Below are 20,110 nucleotides of genomic sequence, written 5' to 3'. Positions count from 1 at the left end.
CTAAATATGCTATTGACTGTGAGACCAATTTGTTTTCTGGACTTATTTTGTAAATTATGTGCTATTTTATTATTTTCGTTATCTATTAAGATGTGGTTGTATCCATAGAAATCTGTGATCTGTACTTTGCACTTCACATAACTTAGGTGGCTTTCCAAATATCAGTCTCCATGAAAGGGAGGAAATGTTTTCCTCAGTAATTTTCCACTGATACCCTTCAGAATTTACTGTATATCTTGCAATTTATTATTGGAGTTCTACTACCAATAAAGACCCAAACCAAGTTTTGAGGTAAGTAGTGCTTTTAAAAAATAAAATAATATCTTCAGTTATATGAATGAAAATTAATAACTCTAACTAGAATATAAATATTTTTCTGTAAGCTATAGAAAACAAATAGTACAATAGGTTTAGTTTTGACCTGATTTGCAATTAGGAATGAGGAAACATTTTGCTCTTGAAATTATTAACAGTATCAGAGGTCTTCACTGAAATGTTCTCAGGTCTGTACCATGAACTGTACTTGGAAATAAACCCAAATGTCTATAACCACAGTTTTCCTTGAACAACTAGTTTTAAAATTTAAATGCAAAGAAATAATTTACTGTATATCTTTAAAAGTTCACTTACTCAAAATGACACACATTTAAATTTGGAGTAATTATTTTGCTTTTTAGTTCATAATTTTGGCAATTTACAAGTACTTTTTTCTAGGGGAAAAATAACAAAAAATTTACATTGGTAACTATTTTTGGAAATTTCCACACAATAAATCAGAATAATATTTCTTTAAATATATTTATTAAGAAAGGTAATGCACATAGTAGTAGTAGTCTCTTTTTTACTGAGAAAATCCTAGTGACATGATGTAGTCGGCACTCTGAGCAGAGTGGCCTCCTGTCCCAAATCTTCCTTTGGCGATGTAGTTAGGGATCGGTATCTGCGGAAAGAGAGAGGTGAAGTTATAGGTAAATTACTGAGAATTCAAAGTGAATAATCTTGAGCATCACTGAGTGAGGTTAGTGACAATTATCTTCCAGCTCATCTTGACTTTTTATGGGTTAGTGTTTTCATGATCATATCATTCCAGTCATTTTACTCTTTTCAGTAATGTTTTTTTCCCCATATAAAATAATACATTATAAAATGTTGGAATATTACATGAAACAACACATGGTTGAGCATCTGGAAAATACAGAAAGGTACAAAAGGAGAGCAAAGAAATTCCCAATCCTATCATTCAGATCTAACCATTGCTAACATTATGTGTATTTCAATCTAGTATCTTATTTATCTAACTTTCTGCCTATATGAAAATTGAGATATCACATAAAAATGTGCATATTTCCTTTTGTATCACAAAAACTCATATTAATACTTACATTAATAAGTAATCCTTCAAAATCCTATTTTAGTGGCTTCATCATAAGGAACATTTTCTAAACAATGAGCATGTATATCTTGGCATAACTTTTACAATATTTCTCTTAAAATTTAGGAAAATTCTATGCAGACACCTGGCTGGCTAGTCAGCTGAGCATGCATCTCTTGATTTGGGGTTGTAAGTTCAAGCCCCACGTTAGGTGTAGAGGTTACTTAAAAATAAAAATTTTAAAAATTCTATGCAAAGTTATACACCAAAACTATTACCTCTTAAATTATTATTTTATAATTATTAGAGGAGTCAAACTTTCTGTATGGTTAATGGATATTGCACCTCATTTTAAAATTAACTGTGCATTTACTTTATTGTAGATTTCTTTAACCTACCTTTTAATTTTAGATCAAGCTTTTTCTTAGTCTATTAAATTCATTAAGCTTTTCTTAATCTACCTTTCAATTTTTATAGAAATTGTGTCAAGTATTTTATTTAAGAATCTACATTATTTCTGGGAAAGAAAAAATTTATATCAAATGCAAATATACAGAAGATCCCAATAAAGTGCACACATATTTTCAATTATACATAAACAAGTAAAATTGAATGATGTGACCTACTCACTTAATACTTCACAAATGTGTGAAGTATTAACACTAGCACCAAAGTGTTGCTACCAACCTATGCTAATATTTAAAAGATGTATACAATTTTCTGAAACATTGTGTCTTTTAAAAATGCCTGCAAATCTAAAGTAGTATTAAAAAATAAAAACAAAGCTGCACCGGTATTAGTCTTCAAGCAGAATTTAACAATGAAAAATATATACTGGCTTTAATATCTATCATATGTCATATTATATACACACACATATATATGCATATAGGGATTGAAGATGACTATGACACTCTCACTCCAGTGATAATTATATCTCGAGACTACTTTTTAAAATCTCACCTTTTGAAAAAAATTTTAGATCCATTAATAGTTAAATGGAACATTAAGCCCTGTAAAGGATTAACAAAGAGAGTGAAACTTGATTCACATGGTTGAAAGGCAATAATGAGTTTACTTATTTATCAGATCATACATTTAGTAAGTGATTTTGAACCGCTTCAATTCCAAGTACCAGCTCTCAGAACCTAAGGGGTTGTGAATTAGAACAGATAGCATCTCTAGGTGGAAATCACATGTTTCTAGTAGAGTGTCTAGTTCAAGTTTATATAAATGTCTCCAATTGTTTCAATCACATTCATAGCAATGATTCTATATTTCCACTGAGACTGGTAGATAGTTTTTTTTTTTTAATCATTTCCCTCTCTCTTGTTAATACACTGAGGAATCAAGATCCATATCCATGGGTGAAATTCACAGATGGGATTTCATATCTGTGATTGACAAGTCTAAATGAGATTCAGGGTCAGACATACTGCACCACTGGCAGAGAGAGAATCAAATGAAAAGTCAGGGGATAATGGCCAGTTGTGCTTATCATTCTCTTTTTTTTTCCCTGCTTTCAGGCAGAAACACACTCTAGCGGCTGTCACTCACTCATTACTAGGGCTGTCTCTGCCTGGGCTGGGAGTGACACAGCAGGATATTACTGTCTGAATTGCTAAGTATCTCTTAGGCAAAGATAATAATTAAAATATTCTGATTTCAAAATGGTAATTCTTTTTGGCCTAGCATTGTGGTATAAGTGGATAAGGATACAGAGTAAATTGTTAATACTGTGCTACACCAAATGAAGCATGTCTTCCTTTGTCATTTCTGCCGCTTCTACGTAATATGACCGTGTTCATGACTATTAATATGTGGCATATTTATATACATAAACGTTATACAGTTTAAATATGCATTGTTAAGTATCAAAGAAATAGATTTGTAATATAAATCCATATATATATTATATACTACTGACTAATTGTTCCCAAGCACTTGCTAGACATAATATCTCTGAGATCAAATTAGATATTATATGGGGAGCCGGGGTGTCTCAGTCGATTGGGTGTCTGCCTTGGGCTCAGGATGTGATCCCAGCATCCTGGGATGGAGCCCGGCCTTGGGCTCCCTGATCAGGGGAAGCCTGCTTCTCCCTCTTCCTCTGCCACTTCCTCTGCCTATGCTCTCTCAAGTGTTCTCTCTCTCAAATAAATAAATAAATCTTTAAAAAATAAACTGCAGCATTTCTATAAAAAATATTATTTTAAAAAATAAATATATTTTGCATTTGTAAGTGTGGAAACAGTTAAATGAGACTGAATCAGTATTTGCAGAATTTCTCCTTTAGCCTAACACAGGGCTAGTATTTTTATTTTATTTCATCAAATTCTCACAAAAATTTACTATATCAGTATTATGTCTAAAGCATGATTAAAAACACTGTGTTTGGGCAGCCCGGGTGGGTCAGAGGCTTAGGGCATGATCCTGGAGACCTAGGATGAGTCCCATGTCAGGTTCCCTGCATGGAGCCTGCCTCTGCCTCTCTCTCTCTCTATCTCTCTCTCTGTCTCTCATGAACAAATAAAATCTTTAAAAAAATAAAAATAAAAACACTGAGTTTCCAAAATTATGTAATTTCCCAGAATTCAAACAGCTAATACAAGGTAAAATTAAGATTTCAACTGGAAAAAAAAAAAAGATTTCAACTGGGTTTTCTCTGACTCCTGAATCTATGCGTTTTCAGATACAAGTTGCTTATGGTGATGATTGACCAAGGATAGACCTAAGGGGTAAGGGGGTCATTATTTCTCAAACAGTGAGATGTTCTTTATAGTATGAGAAGGCTAGCTTTATTTATTCAAGAATTTTGAAAACATTAAGAAATCAATTTGATGTGGTTCCTCAGCCCCCCTCCTTCTCTCATGCATTAAAATGTACAATACCAATTCTAATTGTTCATCCTATTGAGTTAAAGTTATTTCACTTCTCTGACCTTTCACATGATCTAGAAATTTACTTCAGTGGTAGGATAGTTGTATTTCTCAACCCAGAACTATTGTATAAAATTTAGAGGTCACAGATTCAAATGCCTATAGCTTTCACAGCTATGCGTGTATTCAGTTGGATGGGAAAGAATAATGAGTGATGGGCCTGTTGTGAATTGGAGCCTGCAAGCTCCTTATGAAGGTGTTCAGATCCACTTAAAAACAAACAACAATGTCTCAAACACAACACTTGAATATGAAATAATTCAACCCAAGGCTGCAAGTGTACACTTAATGTTCATAGATATTTTAAGCACCTCAGAAGTTAGTATAATATTCAAATATTATCAGAATTCAGTTAAATGTTTCATTTCCTTAAGTATTCCTTTTGTGAACAACATTCTAATTATTTTCAAAGAGACTGAAGCAGTATAGTTGCTGATACATGCCTTCAGAAATACTCCTTTAGGGAAGCCTGGGTGGCTCAATGGTTTAGCACCGCCTTCAGCCCAGCGCGTGATCCTGGAGACCTGGGTTCGAGTCCCACGTCAGGCTCCCTGCATGGAGCCTGCTTCTCCCTCTGCCTGTGTCTCTGCCTCTCTCTGTGTCTCTATGAATAAATTTTAAAAATCTAAAAAAATAATAATAAAAGAAATACTCCTTCAGAGGCACCTGGGTGGCTCAGTGGGTTGAACATCCAACTCTTGATTTTGGTTCAGGTCATGATCTCAGGGTCATGAGATTGAGCCCCAAGTTGGGCTCCACACTCAGAGTGAAGTTTGCTTGTCCCTTTCCCTCTGGTGTCTCCCTCACCCCCAACCCCTTGCATCTCTCTCTCTCTCTCTCTCTCTCTCTCTCTGTTTCAAATAAATAAATAAATGACATAAAATAGGAAGTAAGGAAAACCATGCCTCAAGATTTCTTTCAAGTTTGTATATGGTTATGCCTATTTTATAAATGAGAAATTTAAGTCACCAGGGAAATGTCAATGTGCTATAAAATATTTCTAAGAAATTAAATCACATGCCAGAAGTCTAGCACTTCAAAATTGATATTAGAGATTATAAAAGTTTAAAAGTTTAGGGGTTCTTCTTTGGAGGGGTGGTAAAATGAGAGAAACCATCAAGCTTTTACATGGAGACACCGCTGGGATTTCCTAAGTCTCATGCTTTGGTTGCAGGGGCCATCTAGGACGTTGATTTGGCCTTGTTGCTAACCAGGCTTACGTCTTCTCCTCTTCTCTTTGTTTGCTCCCCTGAAGGTGTATTCTAGAGGAAGAATCTTCCCTTCCATGATAGAGCAATAGAGGAGGACCTCTGGGCCAAAAGTTTTACTTGTGGTTCTTTTCCCTTTACAAAACTCTGCTGCTCATCCACGATGTCCTGGTGGACCCACTGTGTGTCTGTTAAGCAGTACTCAGACTGCTCAGCACTTGCTTCCAATGTATATCCAGGCTCTGTGGATTACTTCTCCACCTTTCATTTCACTTTGTTATTTCTCCTTATTCAGCAGCGCATTGTGAATAGATTGGATTATTAGTTAATGCAGACCTTCGGGTTGTTGCTAGGACAAAAAGGCAGGCTTTGTTTGGGGAATAATATTTGTTCCCAGTTTTCTCCTGGAAACATAAGAGCCTTTCCCTTTTAAGCAGATTTTTTTTCATTCTGAAACCATGGTAAATATTTCCAATTGATTGAGTAGGCATATTGTACATTTCAGGGACTCCCACTGCTGATGGGGAATCTTCAGCTGAGCACACACTCATGTGTTACTTTCTTACAGGAGGCGATCGAGATCGGATGACAGCAAACCATGAGAGCTATCTCCTTATGGCAAGCACCCAGAATGATATGGAAGACTGGGTTAAGTCCATCCGCCGAGTCATATGGGGACCTTTTGGAGGAGGTGAGTATATATAGAATTATGGAAGAACAGAAAGGTAGGCCAAACCTATTCATCTTGACCCTCTCAACTGATGTTAGTATCAGCTCCTATTTTCAAATGGATGACTGTTAAAATAAATAGCAAACTATTCTATGTTATTATTAAGACATATATCTGAGTAACTCCCAGAAGTTTCATTTAAATCAAATATCATCAATAACCAACTTTTTAAATGACTATCTTGAATTATAAAAAAGGGATGATATGTTTTTTTGTTTTGGATTTTTCCATTTCACTGACAATAAATAGTCAGTCATAAGAATGGTACTATAAATGTAGATTAGTGAAGACCATGTGGATATGGGGCAAAAAAAAATTTGAAGAGTATCTTTGGAGGGGAACCTAGCCCTGAGATGATCAGTGATATCAAAGAAGAATGGCAAAGCTCTAGATGAGAATCTGATGATGACCAGAGTAACAAGATGCTTTGTGATCAGGCAAATGTTTGTGGATTCAATAAATTTTTTAAAAAATCTTAGTTAATATAGTTTTGAGAATGCACCCTGTGAGAAATAAATTAAATGGCACTGTAAATAGAACTAAAGGGAGGAAGAAGGGGTAAAAAACATGATCTTTGTCTATCAAAGATTATTAAATAAAAAGATATGACATAAACAGACAAATTGTATAAAGCAAAAACTCAGTAAGTGGAATGGAAATGATAAGGACTCCAAAAAATTTACCTATAACTGGGCATCCCCGGTGGTGCAGCGGTTTGGCGCCGCCTGCAGCCCGGGGTGTGATCCTGGAGACCCGGGATTGAGTCCCACATCGGGCTCCCTGCATGGAGCCTGGTTTTCCCTCTGCCTGTGTCTCTGCCTCTCTCTCTCTCTCTCTGTGTCTATGAATAAATAAATAAAATATTTAAAAAAATTACCTATAACCAACACATATTTCCCAGTGTAAAGCCTAATTATTTTATTTTGATGTAATTAAAATAAATTGTATTAAATCAAATTCATAGTTAGCAAACCAATTATAATTCCAATATTTATTTTATATTCTCTTTTGTCTATTGTCAGCACCCTGAATTCAGAAGTGAATTTTTTCCACCTAACATATTAGATACTTCCTAGGCTGACTCACCATTTTACATTTTAGAATAACTTCAAAGGTATACTTTAAAAGCTGGAAGGTTAAGTTTTACCAGGTAAATGATACAGGTTTGCACATTGTCTGTTTTCTAGCAGTGCCTTCTGCTGGGGTAGGAGGAGGTTCTTCATCCAGTTTGCCTGGTGACAGTCTGGTTCACCTCAAACTGCTGTCCCAGGATGATAATTTTTCATAGTGCTGCTTTTCACTTTCATGGTGTCCTAGTTTGGGAGACAACTTAGACAGTGACCCTATTTATATCCTAAAATGGCTAGTAAATGACTATGACAAACATTTGAAAAGGCCTGCGGGCTGATATCGCATCTACAATATTAGCAAAAGTTTGCTCGAGATTGTTCTTTTATTTTTTAAAAGATTTTACTTATTTATTCATGAGAGACCCAGAGAGAGAGGAAGAGACATAGGCAGAGGGAGAAGCAGGTACCCCTCAAGGAGCCTGATATGGGACTCAAACCCAGGACCCTGATATCACAGCCTGAGTCAAAGGCAGACACTCAATCCCTAAGCCACCCAGGAGCCCCTCATGATTGTCCTTGGGACATATACTCACCCGCTGGAGTTTTGCTGGTACCTCCAGAGCCAGGGATTTGTGGGGTGTCTGAAGATGTGTCTTCTAAAGACTCTCTTTCCCCCATTACCAAATCTCTGTGGCTTCTGAGTTTAGGAGGATCCTTAGTACCTCTTGAAGGAAGTATTTTTGTTCAGAATTATTTCCATAAAGTGTCCTATTTTCTCCCTTTCCTCCTCTTCCATCTGTCCTTTTCTGAAAAAAATGACTGAAGTCCAATTAGCTCTATCAAATTAGTAGGCACAGAGGTCCTACCAGCCCAGGAGTCCCAGAAGTTCTCACAGCGGGACTAGACAGGAGCTGTATATAAATCTTCAAATTTATGAACTTAGCAGGGAGCCCTGGTAGTTGATAAGTTGATGTACAGTTGTCCCTCCTCATTTGAACCTCTTTCTGCGGTTTTCAGTTACTCACAATCAACTATGATCCAGAAGCAGATGATGCTCCTTCTGACCTATCATCAGAAGGTCAATAGAAGCCTAATATTATGTCACGATATCTGTGTCATTCAGCTCACTTCATTTCATCATATAGGCATTTTATCATTTCACATCATCACAAGAAGGGTGAATACACTACAAGATATTTTGAGAGAAAGAGGCCACATTCACATTATTTTTATTGCAGTGTATTGTCATTATTCTATTTTATTATTAGTTATTGTTGATTGCTCACTGTGCTTGCTTTATTATTAAACTTTATCATAAGTGTGTATCTGTAGGAAGAAACAGTATATATAAGATTCAGGACTGAATCCCAGTTTCAGGCATCCACTGGGGGTCTTAGAACATATTTCCTGTGGATAAGAGGGGATTATTATACTTTATCCTATGAAATGGGCTTCAGGGATTTTGTAAATGTTTGATTCAAATTTACTTGTAAAAAAAAAGATATATTTTAGCTTAGGATGCTTACCATAGAAACAATGCTCCAATAAAAATTTTTCTGCCCTTTTTATTTAATTAAAGAATATTATGAGAATGCAAGGGAAGCTTTTAAACTACATATTCCATTTGCAATAAATCCTTTGTGAGTCAACTGAACCATACAATTTTTAAAGTAAATGTGGAATATAGAACCAAATTGAATGCTGACATTTGTAGAAGATCGCAATTGTCACCCATAATCTGGGACCCTCTCTGGTCACTGATTGAATTTTAAAGAAATATTATAAATTTGTGTTTCAAACAAATTTTGTTTGTAGAACAAAACTACAAATCCTTTTAATTATCTTATATACTAGAACTACAAATCCTTTTAATTATCTTATATACTAGAAATACACTTACCATTTCATTGAAAATATGCTTTCTACTGATAAAGAATATTTTAAAACCTCTGATTTAGTTCCATCCCACATTTTGTATATTAGGTCATTAAGACCCAGGGAGGGTGATCAACTTGCCAATTGCCAATCACACTGTGAGGAACAGAACTAGGAAGAAAACTCAAGGCTTCTGGTTTGTGAGATACCCCTACTTTCTCGCACAGTAATGTGATCCATTACCGCTACTGTGGGAATGAAAAACCCACAATTACTAGTAGTATATCCTTCAGTATATGAAAAAAAAATTTTTAATTATGCTAATTAAAATAAATATGGTTTTTCAAATCATTCAAAAACACCTGAATTGACAATGATGGGAAGTGAAACTACAACCAACAGATTGGGAAGAGGTATTTCCAGATTATATATCTAAGTAATGAACTTGTATCTGGAATTTATAATGAACTCTTACAACTCAGTAATAGAAGGGAAATTAAAAATTTGACTCGTTTTGACCCAACTGATAAATGAACAAAGAATCTGAATAAATATTCCTCCAAGGAAAACATGCAAATGGCCAAAAAGCACATGGAGAAATGCTCAGTGTCATTAGTTATCCAGAAAATGCAAATCAAAATCACAATAAGGTACCACTTGATACCCACTAGAGTCAGGAAGTCCAATAATAGCAAGTATTGATGAGATGTAGGAAAATCAAAAAGCTCCTACATTGCTAAACAGAATGCCAAATGGAGCAGCTGCTTTGAAAAAGAATCTGATGTATTTCTTCAATCAATTAAACACAGAGTTATCAACTGACCAGCATTTGCACTCCTAGGTAGATACACACCCAAGAGAAATAACATATGTTCACACAAAAACTTGTGCATGAATATTTATAGCAGCATTATTGTTAATAGCCAAAAAAGTAGAAATGCCCAAATGTCCATCAATAGACAAATGAGTCAATAGAATATGGTATATCCACACCAGGGATTATTAAGCATCCATAAAAAAGAATGAGGTACTCATACATGCTACAATGAGAGTAAACCTTGAAAACATTATGCTCAGTGGAAAAAGCCAGTCACAAAAGGCTACATAGCATATGATTCTGTTCATATGAAAGTAAGGAACAAGGAAAGCTCTAGAGACAGAAAGTAGATTAGCGGTCACTTAGTGTTGGGATGGGAATGTTGGAGGGGATAGGTGATAACCCAAGTTACTGGATTTCTTTCTGAGGTGATGAAAATATTCTAAAATTGACTAGGATGATGATTGTATATGTCTGTGATATGCTAAAAGTCACTGACTCATATACATGAAATGGATGAATTCTATGATATGTGAATTATATCTCAAAAAATCTGTTAAAAAAATTCCTCAGTTGCTGTAATTGCCTTTCATAAGAAAATACATTTCTCCTCTTTATCTTAGTTATGGAACCCAAGACTCTGTTAATCCTAAATAAAGACCTCTTAGACTCCAGTCTCCTTCCTAGTGCCTAAATATTGTTGTGGTTATTGATTAAATGGTATTTGCAAAGACACTTGGAAGGTGACATATCAGTCTGATGTATAATTTCTTTTCTTAATGCATTATTTCTGTTTAGCACCTTTGGATACATTTTAAGTGTGTTTATTACAGAAAGGGCATTTCATGACCTCTACTGCACTTTCATAGCCTGTGTTTTGAAAAAGTAAAGTTTATCATGAGACACCTAGGCTTATCCTAGTTCAGGTTGCATATGCATGTAAAATATTCCCCCTTTACCATTACAATAACAATTTGATGAAAAGTAGGAGACACCTGAGAGCTTGCCAAGCTCTTCAAACTCTTAGGAATGAAAACCTGTAATGTGAAAATCTTAAAATGTAGAGCTGTGGAATTGTTTTTTTTTTTCTTTTTATTAAAGAAATCAAACTTACAACAGATAATCAGATAAGGGAAGGGAACCGATGGAAATGGAAGAAGTAGGCGTTCACTTAACAACCGAGCCTGACAACAAAAGTATCTATTGACTCTAGATACTTCAGCTTTGTGTTATCTGCTTAAAACCACTTGTAAACAGCTGCTTCCCCATTAAAAATGTTGAGAGGGGCGTGGTTTCTGTCTAAAAGTCAAATCCGAAATTTAGGATGTCAAAGCATTTATTTAGCTTTGGAAAAACTCAGTGGTTTTGTTTTGCTTACTTATTTTTGCTTTTTTTTTTTTTACACTTTTTTTTAAAGATTTATTTATTTATTTGAGAGAGAGAGCACAAGCAGGGGGAGAGGCAAAGGGAGAGAGGAAAAGAGAATCTCCAGCAGACTCCTCACTGAGCGGGCAGTCTGATACAGAGCTTGATCCAATGACCCTGAGATCATGACTTGAGCTGAAATCAAGAGTTGGTTGCTTAACCAGCTGAGCCACTCAGGCACCCCTACACTGTTTGGGTTGTTTGTTTGTTTAATTCTTTTCAATTGTTTTTGAAGCAATGTGAATGGAAGTGCCAAGCCCAAGGGTGTGGGAAGAGTGTGAATCCACAGAGTTTTCATTAGATCTGAGCGTTTTGCCTAAATTTAATGACTAACAAAATCGGTTCTTTCTGTATTTCTGTCTCCTTACAAAAAGAGTTGAGCCAGAGACCTATCGATGCAGTAAAAATACTTCATGTGAATAATTCTCATGATGAACACCTGGCATGTGGCCAAGCAAGGGTTAATTAAGAGGTAATGTGGTCTCTCACCTCTGACATAGTCAGCTGTGTGACCTTGGGTAAGGAGTAGGACCCCCTCTCCAGACTTTCCGTTTGCTTGTTTGTAAAATAAGAAAATTAGACAAAACCGTTTCAACTGAGATTCTTTCTGGCTCCAAAGTCCTGTGATTGATTACATGTGTTCCCTCCATCCCAATGCTCAGGTCAGTAAGGTCTTCAGCTGGCTGATGCCTCTGGGTCCAGCATTGTCACTGTCTTGTTTATACTGAGTAATACTTTGTGGTTCCCTATTTTTTCTAGTAGCATGCTGTGACGGTGAAGGCAAAGATTTGAACCATAGGGCAGAAGTCACTACTGATGATTCCTTCAGTGACAAACTATTACCTATCTGGGCATGCTTATCAGAGAAGTGATGTTTCTAAAGGGAGCACCCTTGCAGGATTCCTCACAGTTTTGTAGCACTGGCGTCAAATAGCTTGGAAGGAACCCCGAGACCTTGGGGGTCAGATGGGGTTAAAGCACTGGCATTCTGAATCTGCCCATGGAACAGCCAGGTGGATGAATGATTAACCCAGTGAGCAAATTGTTCAGCGAGGGGGATGGAGAGTGTTGGTGGACATGAGGGCTGGGGCCGAGAGGGTGCGTGCAAGAGCAGAGGAGAAAGTTGAGAGCAGGATCGGTTTTCAAACCATTACCAGAGATGTAGATAAATAGATACGGACGTATAAATACGCATATGGGCACACACCCAGGAGTTGAGTTCACACTTCTTCTTGGTGGCTGTACCTGCAGGGGCTTTGTTACCAGATTGAGAATATTTTTCCTACTTCACAGACACACGTGTGTGTACAAGTCCGCACACGTGTGTAAGGGCTAGGCACACTGGAGCCGGCACTCACGGGCAGACTGAACTGCCAGATCTCTGGGCAAAGTCTTGGATAGGAGGAGAGTCCATGCAGGAAGGGGGGGTGGTAGTGGGTGGGGGTGGGCGTGGGGGTGGGGGGTGGGGGGTGGTAAAAGTTCACCCCCCTGGCGTCGGGTAGGTGCTGCTGGGCCTCTGCAGCGGCTCGCGCAAGGGCCGGCAGCGGACGCAAGGCGAGAGGAGGGGGCCCTGCGCCCGCCGCTCTCTGCTGTGCCTGCACCTGCTGCGTGTGCCCGGCGGCAGCGAAGCAGCCAGCCGCAGCCCAGCGCGGTGCCCGGTGCCGGTACGAGCCGCCGAGCCGCCGCCGCGCCCGCCCAGCCCTCATCGAGAAAAGGGGGACGAACCGGGCGGCCGCAGGGGGAGGAAGGGGGAGGAGAGGCTCCCTGCGGAGCGGCCTCCCCCGCGGCCCGGCCCGGGCGCCGACTCTCCTGACGCGGAGCTTCCTCCTCGGCAGCCCCGGGACTTAGAAGACAGAAGGGAAGAGGGAGAAGCCCGCAGAGAGCATCAAAGGCTGAGGGGTGCCTTGAAAGGACCCGGGCAGTCCTTTGAAAAGAACCTATCGTGCACTGCAGTGCTTTCTGGAGAAGGTGCCATTATTTGCTTCCCCCTTTGCTCAGATGAAAGGAGCCGGCAAGGACGGTCCCGCAGCAGTCCGCAGGGGCCTTTTCTGTCATTGTTCCTTTTCCCCCGTGCACACGGCTGTTTGCTGACCTTTCCAGAGGAATCTCAGCACCCCCCAGTTGCAGCTGAGAAGACCGTTCTTAATAAAAAAGAGAAAGAAAGAAAGAAAGAAAGAAAGAAAGAAAGAAAGAAAGAAAGAAAGAAAGAAAGAAAGAAAGAAAAAGAGAAAAAACTAAAACCATTCCTGCTGTTTGAATGGGAGATGCAGCTTGCCTTGCTGCAGTTCTTTTTTGCTGTGACATTTTGGAATGTCTGCAGAAACTTACAAAACAAAACACCCAAACCTTAAAACTCCTTGGAATAGGGGAGAGAAAAGGAAGTTTTTGCCCAAAAAAAAAAAAAAAAAAAAAAAAGAAGAAGTCAATGAGAGGTGGTAACTTACCCCTGATCCAGGAGCTGGAGGATAACAGCCTTCAAGTTCTAGGAATCAGCACTTCAACCCTAACAAATCAACATGAGAAGGAGTGGCTGTGGGGTATCGCGCAGAGGCAGGTCTTAAAAGAAGCCTGAAACGGGTTCAGAACTTCGGGCCTGTATGATGCCTGAGGACCGACCTACTGGGGGACGCCCCTCAGGTGCCCTAGCGTCAACTCCTTTCATTCCTAAAACTACATACAGAAGAATCAAACGGTGTTTTAGTTTTCGGAAAGGTAGGTAGATGATCTGTTAATGTCCATCTAAAAAAAATATTCAGATATTCTCTGATGTTTTAAGGTCAGTTTATGTTCAGATAAAATGGGACTTTGAGAACCAAGAGCTTAGAGCTGTACAGGAGGGATTTGTGCGTGTCTCTGCTGGTCTGTATTTGTTTTTCAAGGTTCATATTGATCTGTTGATGACTGTGAGTGGGCTGGATAGGTGGAGCTTAAAGAATGGGAGTCCTATAGGGATCACCTTGACTGATGGAAAGCCGGGGAGCCGGCCTGGCCCTTCGGGGAGGAGGGGCCGGGGTGGCCACCTTGGGCTGCTGTCACCCCCAAATCCAGCAGCCATGTTGTTGCTTCTTGCACTCAGCCCCTCTCAAATCCTTGTCCTCTATTCCCATCACATTGGTTTTGCTCTGGCTGCCTGTGCCTCACCTCCCCCGCTGAGAAAATTTTAATAACTAGATTATCTGTAGTGACCCCTTTTCAGGAGCCTTTTGACCATATTGACTAACACTGATAAGAAATAGGAGTCACCTTGACTTTCCAGATGTATCAAAAGGTGGCCTTGTCAGAGGCCAAAGATACGAACTATAAGGAGTAAGGAATGGGAAAATATAGCAATTTATGATCAATAAAAGGAGCTATGCATTTCCCAGTTGATTCGTGCAAGGGGAGTGGAAGGGTACGGCATAGGTAAAATAAAATGCTTTTAGAAAACATGTATGTATCAAAATATTTTTAAGTGTCACTTTGCTTTAAAATGGGGATAATTAAATGAAGTGGTTATTTAAATTGGAACTAGGTAGTTATGATTTTAATGTCATGCATAGTGAGCTAATAATTTAATCAGGAGCAGATGTGACTAGCATCGAAGGTTCTTTCTCCCTTTTTTTTTGATCTGCTATCTATTCATTAACCCTTTCTACTTACTAACCAAAGAAAGAAAGAAAGAAAGAAAGAGAAGAAAACAAAGAAAAAAACCACATGTATAAAGTAAAATATAGTAGGAACTTTTTAAGACTAAACGTTGTTCCTTCTGAGTCTTTCCCTCTGAGCAGTTAAGATCTACCTGTAGTCATTATCATATATTATTAGCAAAGAATACAGGTGTTAATTTGTATTCCTCTCTCATCCACAAAGGTAATTAAGTGAGAGATACATGTGTGGTTACTGTTAAGCCTGCATCCTTGACAGGGAAATTGCTAACAATAGAAATTGGAAAAAAGCTATGGAGTAATTGCTTAAAGGACTTTCTCTCTTTCTAGCTCTTCCAGCCCTCAGCAACTAAATCAAGTTTATCCAAACAGGCAGAGAAGGTCTACTTTTCCAGACTTTTGGTGCTCATTTGTAGCATGAGATATTCTGGGGACAATTAGTATATCTTTGAACTACAGAGCAAGGTGGTTTTGACCTTTTCCACCTTCTCTCCAATAGTGGAGCATAGATTATCTGCAAGAATCCTGCCTAACACTGCTCTTTGTGGTGCTCTCTTCCCTTTCTCCTTAAATACCAGGGAGGGAAGGCAGCACCTGCAGGGAGAATTCCCATGGGCTGGCAAATGGCACCCACAGGAATGCTTCCACCTATCATCACTCCTGTGGGTTATTTTTAAACTCTTGTCCTGTCCTTTGCAGTCTTCGTAATCTGAGGAATGTTCAGCACGGGACTCAAGGATGAACAGATTTCTAATTTACAAAACCATATTGTGGCTTCTGGCAGAACCATAAAGGAGAGGAGGAGCAGAAGCATGGAGCTGTTGTAGGTTTTCTGGCCCTCCAGCCAGAGCTGGCGGCACACCAGGCTCTCTCATTCCCTGGCTGCACACTACAGTTGTGCAGTGAGGCTCTGGGAGAGAAGCTGCTTCTGTGTGCGCAGCCTAATGGCTGGAGCCCGCTGTGGCATGACTCACAGAGTGTTTACATCTTTATTTAAGGGCCTGCACTGAAAAGAATGGACTTTTATTTCCATCCTGGGCCCCCCAACCATGCTACCTTAAGAAGAGAGTGTTCTTTTGTGCCTTGTTTAATCTCCCGGGTGCTCAAGTAGTTCAAGAAGTGGACTGGGTTCTGCGTTTCTGCCTTCCTCAACCAAGCCTATTGCAGAGCATCGGCTTAAGTCATTTTCAATGAAAGCAAAAGGAAGAGTGCATGATTCATGGAAAAGCACCCAGAAGCAAAGAATGTTGACGCATCTGCTTTTCCCGATCCACATTTAAAACTTTTTTTTTTTTTTTTTTTTACCGTTTTCAAGGCTAGGCCAACAGAAGAGGAGACTTGCCACTTTAGAAATGCCCTCAGAATGAAGTGTGGAGTTGACTTAAAGTTTCCAGAGGCCTGGTGGTAATGGAGCCTGCATGCTGAGCAGGCCCTAAATGACTTCTCAGGGTTGCTTTCTCTTCCAGATCCGTTTGGTCCTTTACTGTCCTTTTCATCGCTCCATTTCTTTGTTTGGGTGCTAATACAGATCACTGAAAATGCTTTCCCAGGGGTTTTAAAAATCTAGGAGCTGAGAAACATTTCTTAGGCAGTGCTTTGGATTTATGTTCTGGAGAGAGAATGATTACAATGTATTTTTACCTTGTTGATTTTGAAACTATATATATATATATATATATATATATATATATATATATATGTAATTTTTTTTTACCTCTATAAGACTAATATATAATATGTGAAGCATAACCAGCCTTTTGATGACCTGGAGGTGCATCTATTTAGGTTCCTGAATGGTAGTGTTAATTTCCAGTCATAATAGGCTAGCTAGCTGATTTTGGGTTGTTATACTCACAGGACACACTGAAGAAAATTTTTCTGTTTTTTTGTTTTTTGGGGTTGTGTTTTGTTTTGTTTTTCTGAATTGCTCTCTTCTTAGAGATAAGTCATCATTCATTCTCTAGAGCTTTTCCCCTACATGGTAACCAGTTAGTAGCTGTACACTCTTGATTCTTCTTTCTTTATAGACTTCCAGCTCCATTGCAGTTTCTATCACCTTAGCTCCCTGTGCGTTTTTGTTTTGTTTTTTGTTTTTGTTTTTTTTTGTTTTGTTTTGTTTTTTTTTTTTACTTCATGCACAACATATTTTAACCTCAGAAGAAGCTCTTCAAGACAGCATCCATCCTCACTTGTTTCCACCCTAATGTTCTTCACAAAGTCCTACAACACACAGGCCATTTGTAAAGCACTGACCAATGGATATTTCTGAAATAGTATTCTCAAGTGTCCCACAGCTCAAACATTTTTTATGAGTCCCTATTGCTCTCAAGAGGAAGTCCTAACTCTTTCAAGTAATTATCAAGGCCTTCTAACCAGTTCCATCTATTCACTAGAGAATAAACTCCCAGTTCCCCAGACTATCCCACTCTTTCTCCCTAAATATGTGTGCTACTCCACCTCTTTGCTTTTTTTCCACTATTCTATGACACTTTCCCTGCTCTGTTCAAACTTCATGCTTCCTTCCAGGCATTATTGGTTCTCATTTCTCATCAAGTCTTCTCTGTTCACCCAAACCTTCTGTGTAGTCCTTATATTTCTTATATGCTGCCTCCTGGCCACCTTATCTTTATAGCCATCTTAAAGAGCTTCATATACATTTGTGGTGAAAGATAGATAGATAGAGATAGATAGATACAGATTTGTCTACTTCTTCCCAGGATGAAGAATGGTCTATTGAATCAAGGATTCGAAGTTTATTGCAAATCAGTGAAGTACAGTATCATTATGTATCTTTTCCTATTAGTCCATAGGCAATAATGAGTTAAAATAGGTTACCTTTGGGACGCCTGGGTGGCTCAGTGGTTGAGCGTCTGCCTTCGGCTCAAGGCGTGATCCCGGGGTCTGGGATTGAGTCCCACATCGGGGTCCTTGCATGGAATCTGCTTCTCCCTCTGCCTCTCTCTCTGCCTCTGTGTGTGTGTGTGTGTGTGTGTGTGTGTGTGTGTGTGTCATGAATGAGTAAATAAGATCTTTAAAAAAAACAGGTTACCTTTGTGATGGTTGTGACATGGTTGAATAAAACCAACATTTTCTTTATTGTATGTTGTGTATTTTGTAGTCAGATTTATGGCAGTAGATTTGTTCAATAGAATGCTACTATCCAAATGCATATAATTTTAAATGGTGCTATAAATGAGTAGTTCATTAATTCATTATATCAAAATTTTATGGAACACATAACCAGGTGATTCTGGAGATGAATAAGCAAACAAGATAGGTTGCCTTGAATCTATGAGTTCACACACTCCCTTGAGGATAAAGAGACATAGTCACTCTGTGGTAAGAACTACAACAAATTATATATGAAAACTGGGGAGCCCTTGAACAAAAGACCGACTATGGGCTTATTTGGATTCATCTGAACTATGTGAAATCAAATTTAATCATTTAGATAGAAATCAGAATTAGACATTTTCTCCTATATTATCCTAAAAGAGTAGTCAGCATGCCTATGAAAAAAAATGTCTGAATTGAATTAATATAACATAGTAGAAAAGGAAGATTTTTAGAATTGTATAGACAAGTGTTTGTATCCCAGATCTGCCACTTTCTAGATGTGTGATCTCAGATCACCTATCATCTCTGAATCAGTTTGTAGAAGGGAGACGTCCTTGAAGAATAGTTGTGTCAAATAAGAAAATGCATATAAATTGCATGGCTTGGTACCTAACATCAATAGTGTCTGCTGGTCTGGGGCCTAGGCCACTAGACCACTATGCTGGCATAATTACACTTCTCAGTTTATCTAAGACTTTCTTTTTCTCCCTCCTTCTCCACTCTGACTACAAAAAGAATCAAGATTCTACCAGACATTCACTGGCTATATTGATTCAGAGCTCCTGAGATTAAAAGATTTTTACTCATATAAGATTTTTTGGTTGCTTAGAAAGCATTGGTGACAGATTGAAGTAAACTTTGGCTGTCATTGTTTGTTAGTTCTGTACTAAGCTGAATGTCTTTTATTTGATTTGCCAGTTTATTATGGGTGAATGTTCATGTTTAATTAAAAATTATTATAATCCTGGAGATACCAAGACTTATTCTGCTAGCAGGAGTGAAGTAAGCAGAAGGATAAGTAAAAGCAGATTCTCTATATGGCTTAGCATGTTATCTATAGGAGGAAGAGGACAGGAACTCCGAGAAATCACTGACAGCAGAAAATTTGAATAATAACCAAAAAGTTGTATAACTTCTGGCTTTTCATCAGCATACCACAGACTTTTTTGTTTTCAAGTTTTTATAGAAATCAGTGTCACAGCCTGGGAATTATCGATGAGTATTAACATTGGAGTTATTCACTTATTTCCACAACTGAGGAAGCATAGCATTTTATTTTAATGCACACATTAATTCCACAAACGTTTATGGAGGATTTGATCCTTACCCACTTGGGTATTAAGTTCCAGGGACATAAGGAAGAGAGTTTGTGTCTCTGTTTCGGTGCATTCAAGCTGCTGTAACAAAATACCATTGACCATGTAGCTTATACACAACATAAGTTTATTTCTCATAGTTCTGGAGGCTGGAAGTCTGAGATCAGGCCGGTATGGTTGGGTTCTGGTGAGAACCCTTCTCTGGGTTGCAGACTGTCAATTTCCTGTTGTATTCTCAAGTGACAGAATAGGAAGGAACGAGAAAGCTCTCTGGAGCCCTTTAACCAAAGCACTAATCCCATTCAGGAGGGCTCAACCCTCATGACCTCATCACCCTCTCAAAGGCCCCACCTCCTAATACCATCACTAGGCATTAGGTTTTCAACATAGGAATTGTTGAAGCGGGGGTGGGGGGACAGATATTCCAACCATGGCACTGTGGTAGAGTGGAGCATGAGCTCTGGAGTCCTTCAGATTTGGCTCAAGTTCCAGCTCAGTCTTGATATCTGTGGCACCCTGAGAAATTTTCCTACCCTTCTCTGACGTTTATTGGATAGACACATATTCTACAGGTGTTATCCCATATCATTTATAATA

General features: G+C 38.5%; 1 protein-coding gene and 1 long non-coding RNA gene across 12 annotated transcripts in view; one reads left to right on the top strand and one right to left on the bottom strand.

Annotated features, from left to right (window-relative positions):
• ARHGAP24 (Rho GTPase activating protein 24) overlaps positions 1 to 20,110 on the top strand; it is a 726,334-nt gene that overhangs the window by 642,298 nt on the left and 63,926 nt on the right. For 9 of the 10 annotated variants that reach the window (XM_055312959.1, XM_055312961.1, XM_055312960.1 and 6 more), the window contains one exon: positions 6,088 to 6,210. In XM_055312959.1, the coding sequence (XP_055168934.1) occupies positions 6,088 to 6,210 (123 nt within the window). Of the gene's footprint in view, positions 1 to 6,087; positions 6,211 to 14,016; positions 14,149 to 20,110 lie in introns of those variants that run through there. The other variant, XM_055312964.1, reaches the window with a different exon arrangement.
• LOC129501740 (uncharacterized) lies at positions 820 to 14,010 on the bottom strand. 2 transcript variants are annotated; one of them, XR_008662809.1, is made up of 4 exons: positions 13,881 to 14,010; positions 7,913 to 8,125; positions 2,336 to 2,385; positions 820 to 940 (listed from the first exon to the last, which is right to left on the bottom strand). It is a non-coding gene; the product is annotated as an uncharacterized LOC129501740 (long non-coding RNA). The 2 variants fall into 2 exon arrangements; XR_008662808.1 differs by lacking the exon at positions 2,336 to 2,385.

Source organism: Nyctereutes procyonoides, unplaced genomic scaffold, assembly GCF_905146905.1.
Source record: "Nyctereutes procyonoides isolate TBG_1078 unplaced genomic scaffold, NYPRO_anot_genome, whole genome shotgun sequence".
NCBI classification, from domain to species: domain Eukaryota; kingdom Metazoa; phylum Chordata; class Mammalia; order Carnivora; family Canidae; genus Nyctereutes; species Nyctereutes procyonoides.
The sequence above is the reverse complement of the archived record's forward strand: the minus strand, read 5'-3'. Positions and strand labels throughout refer to the sequence as shown.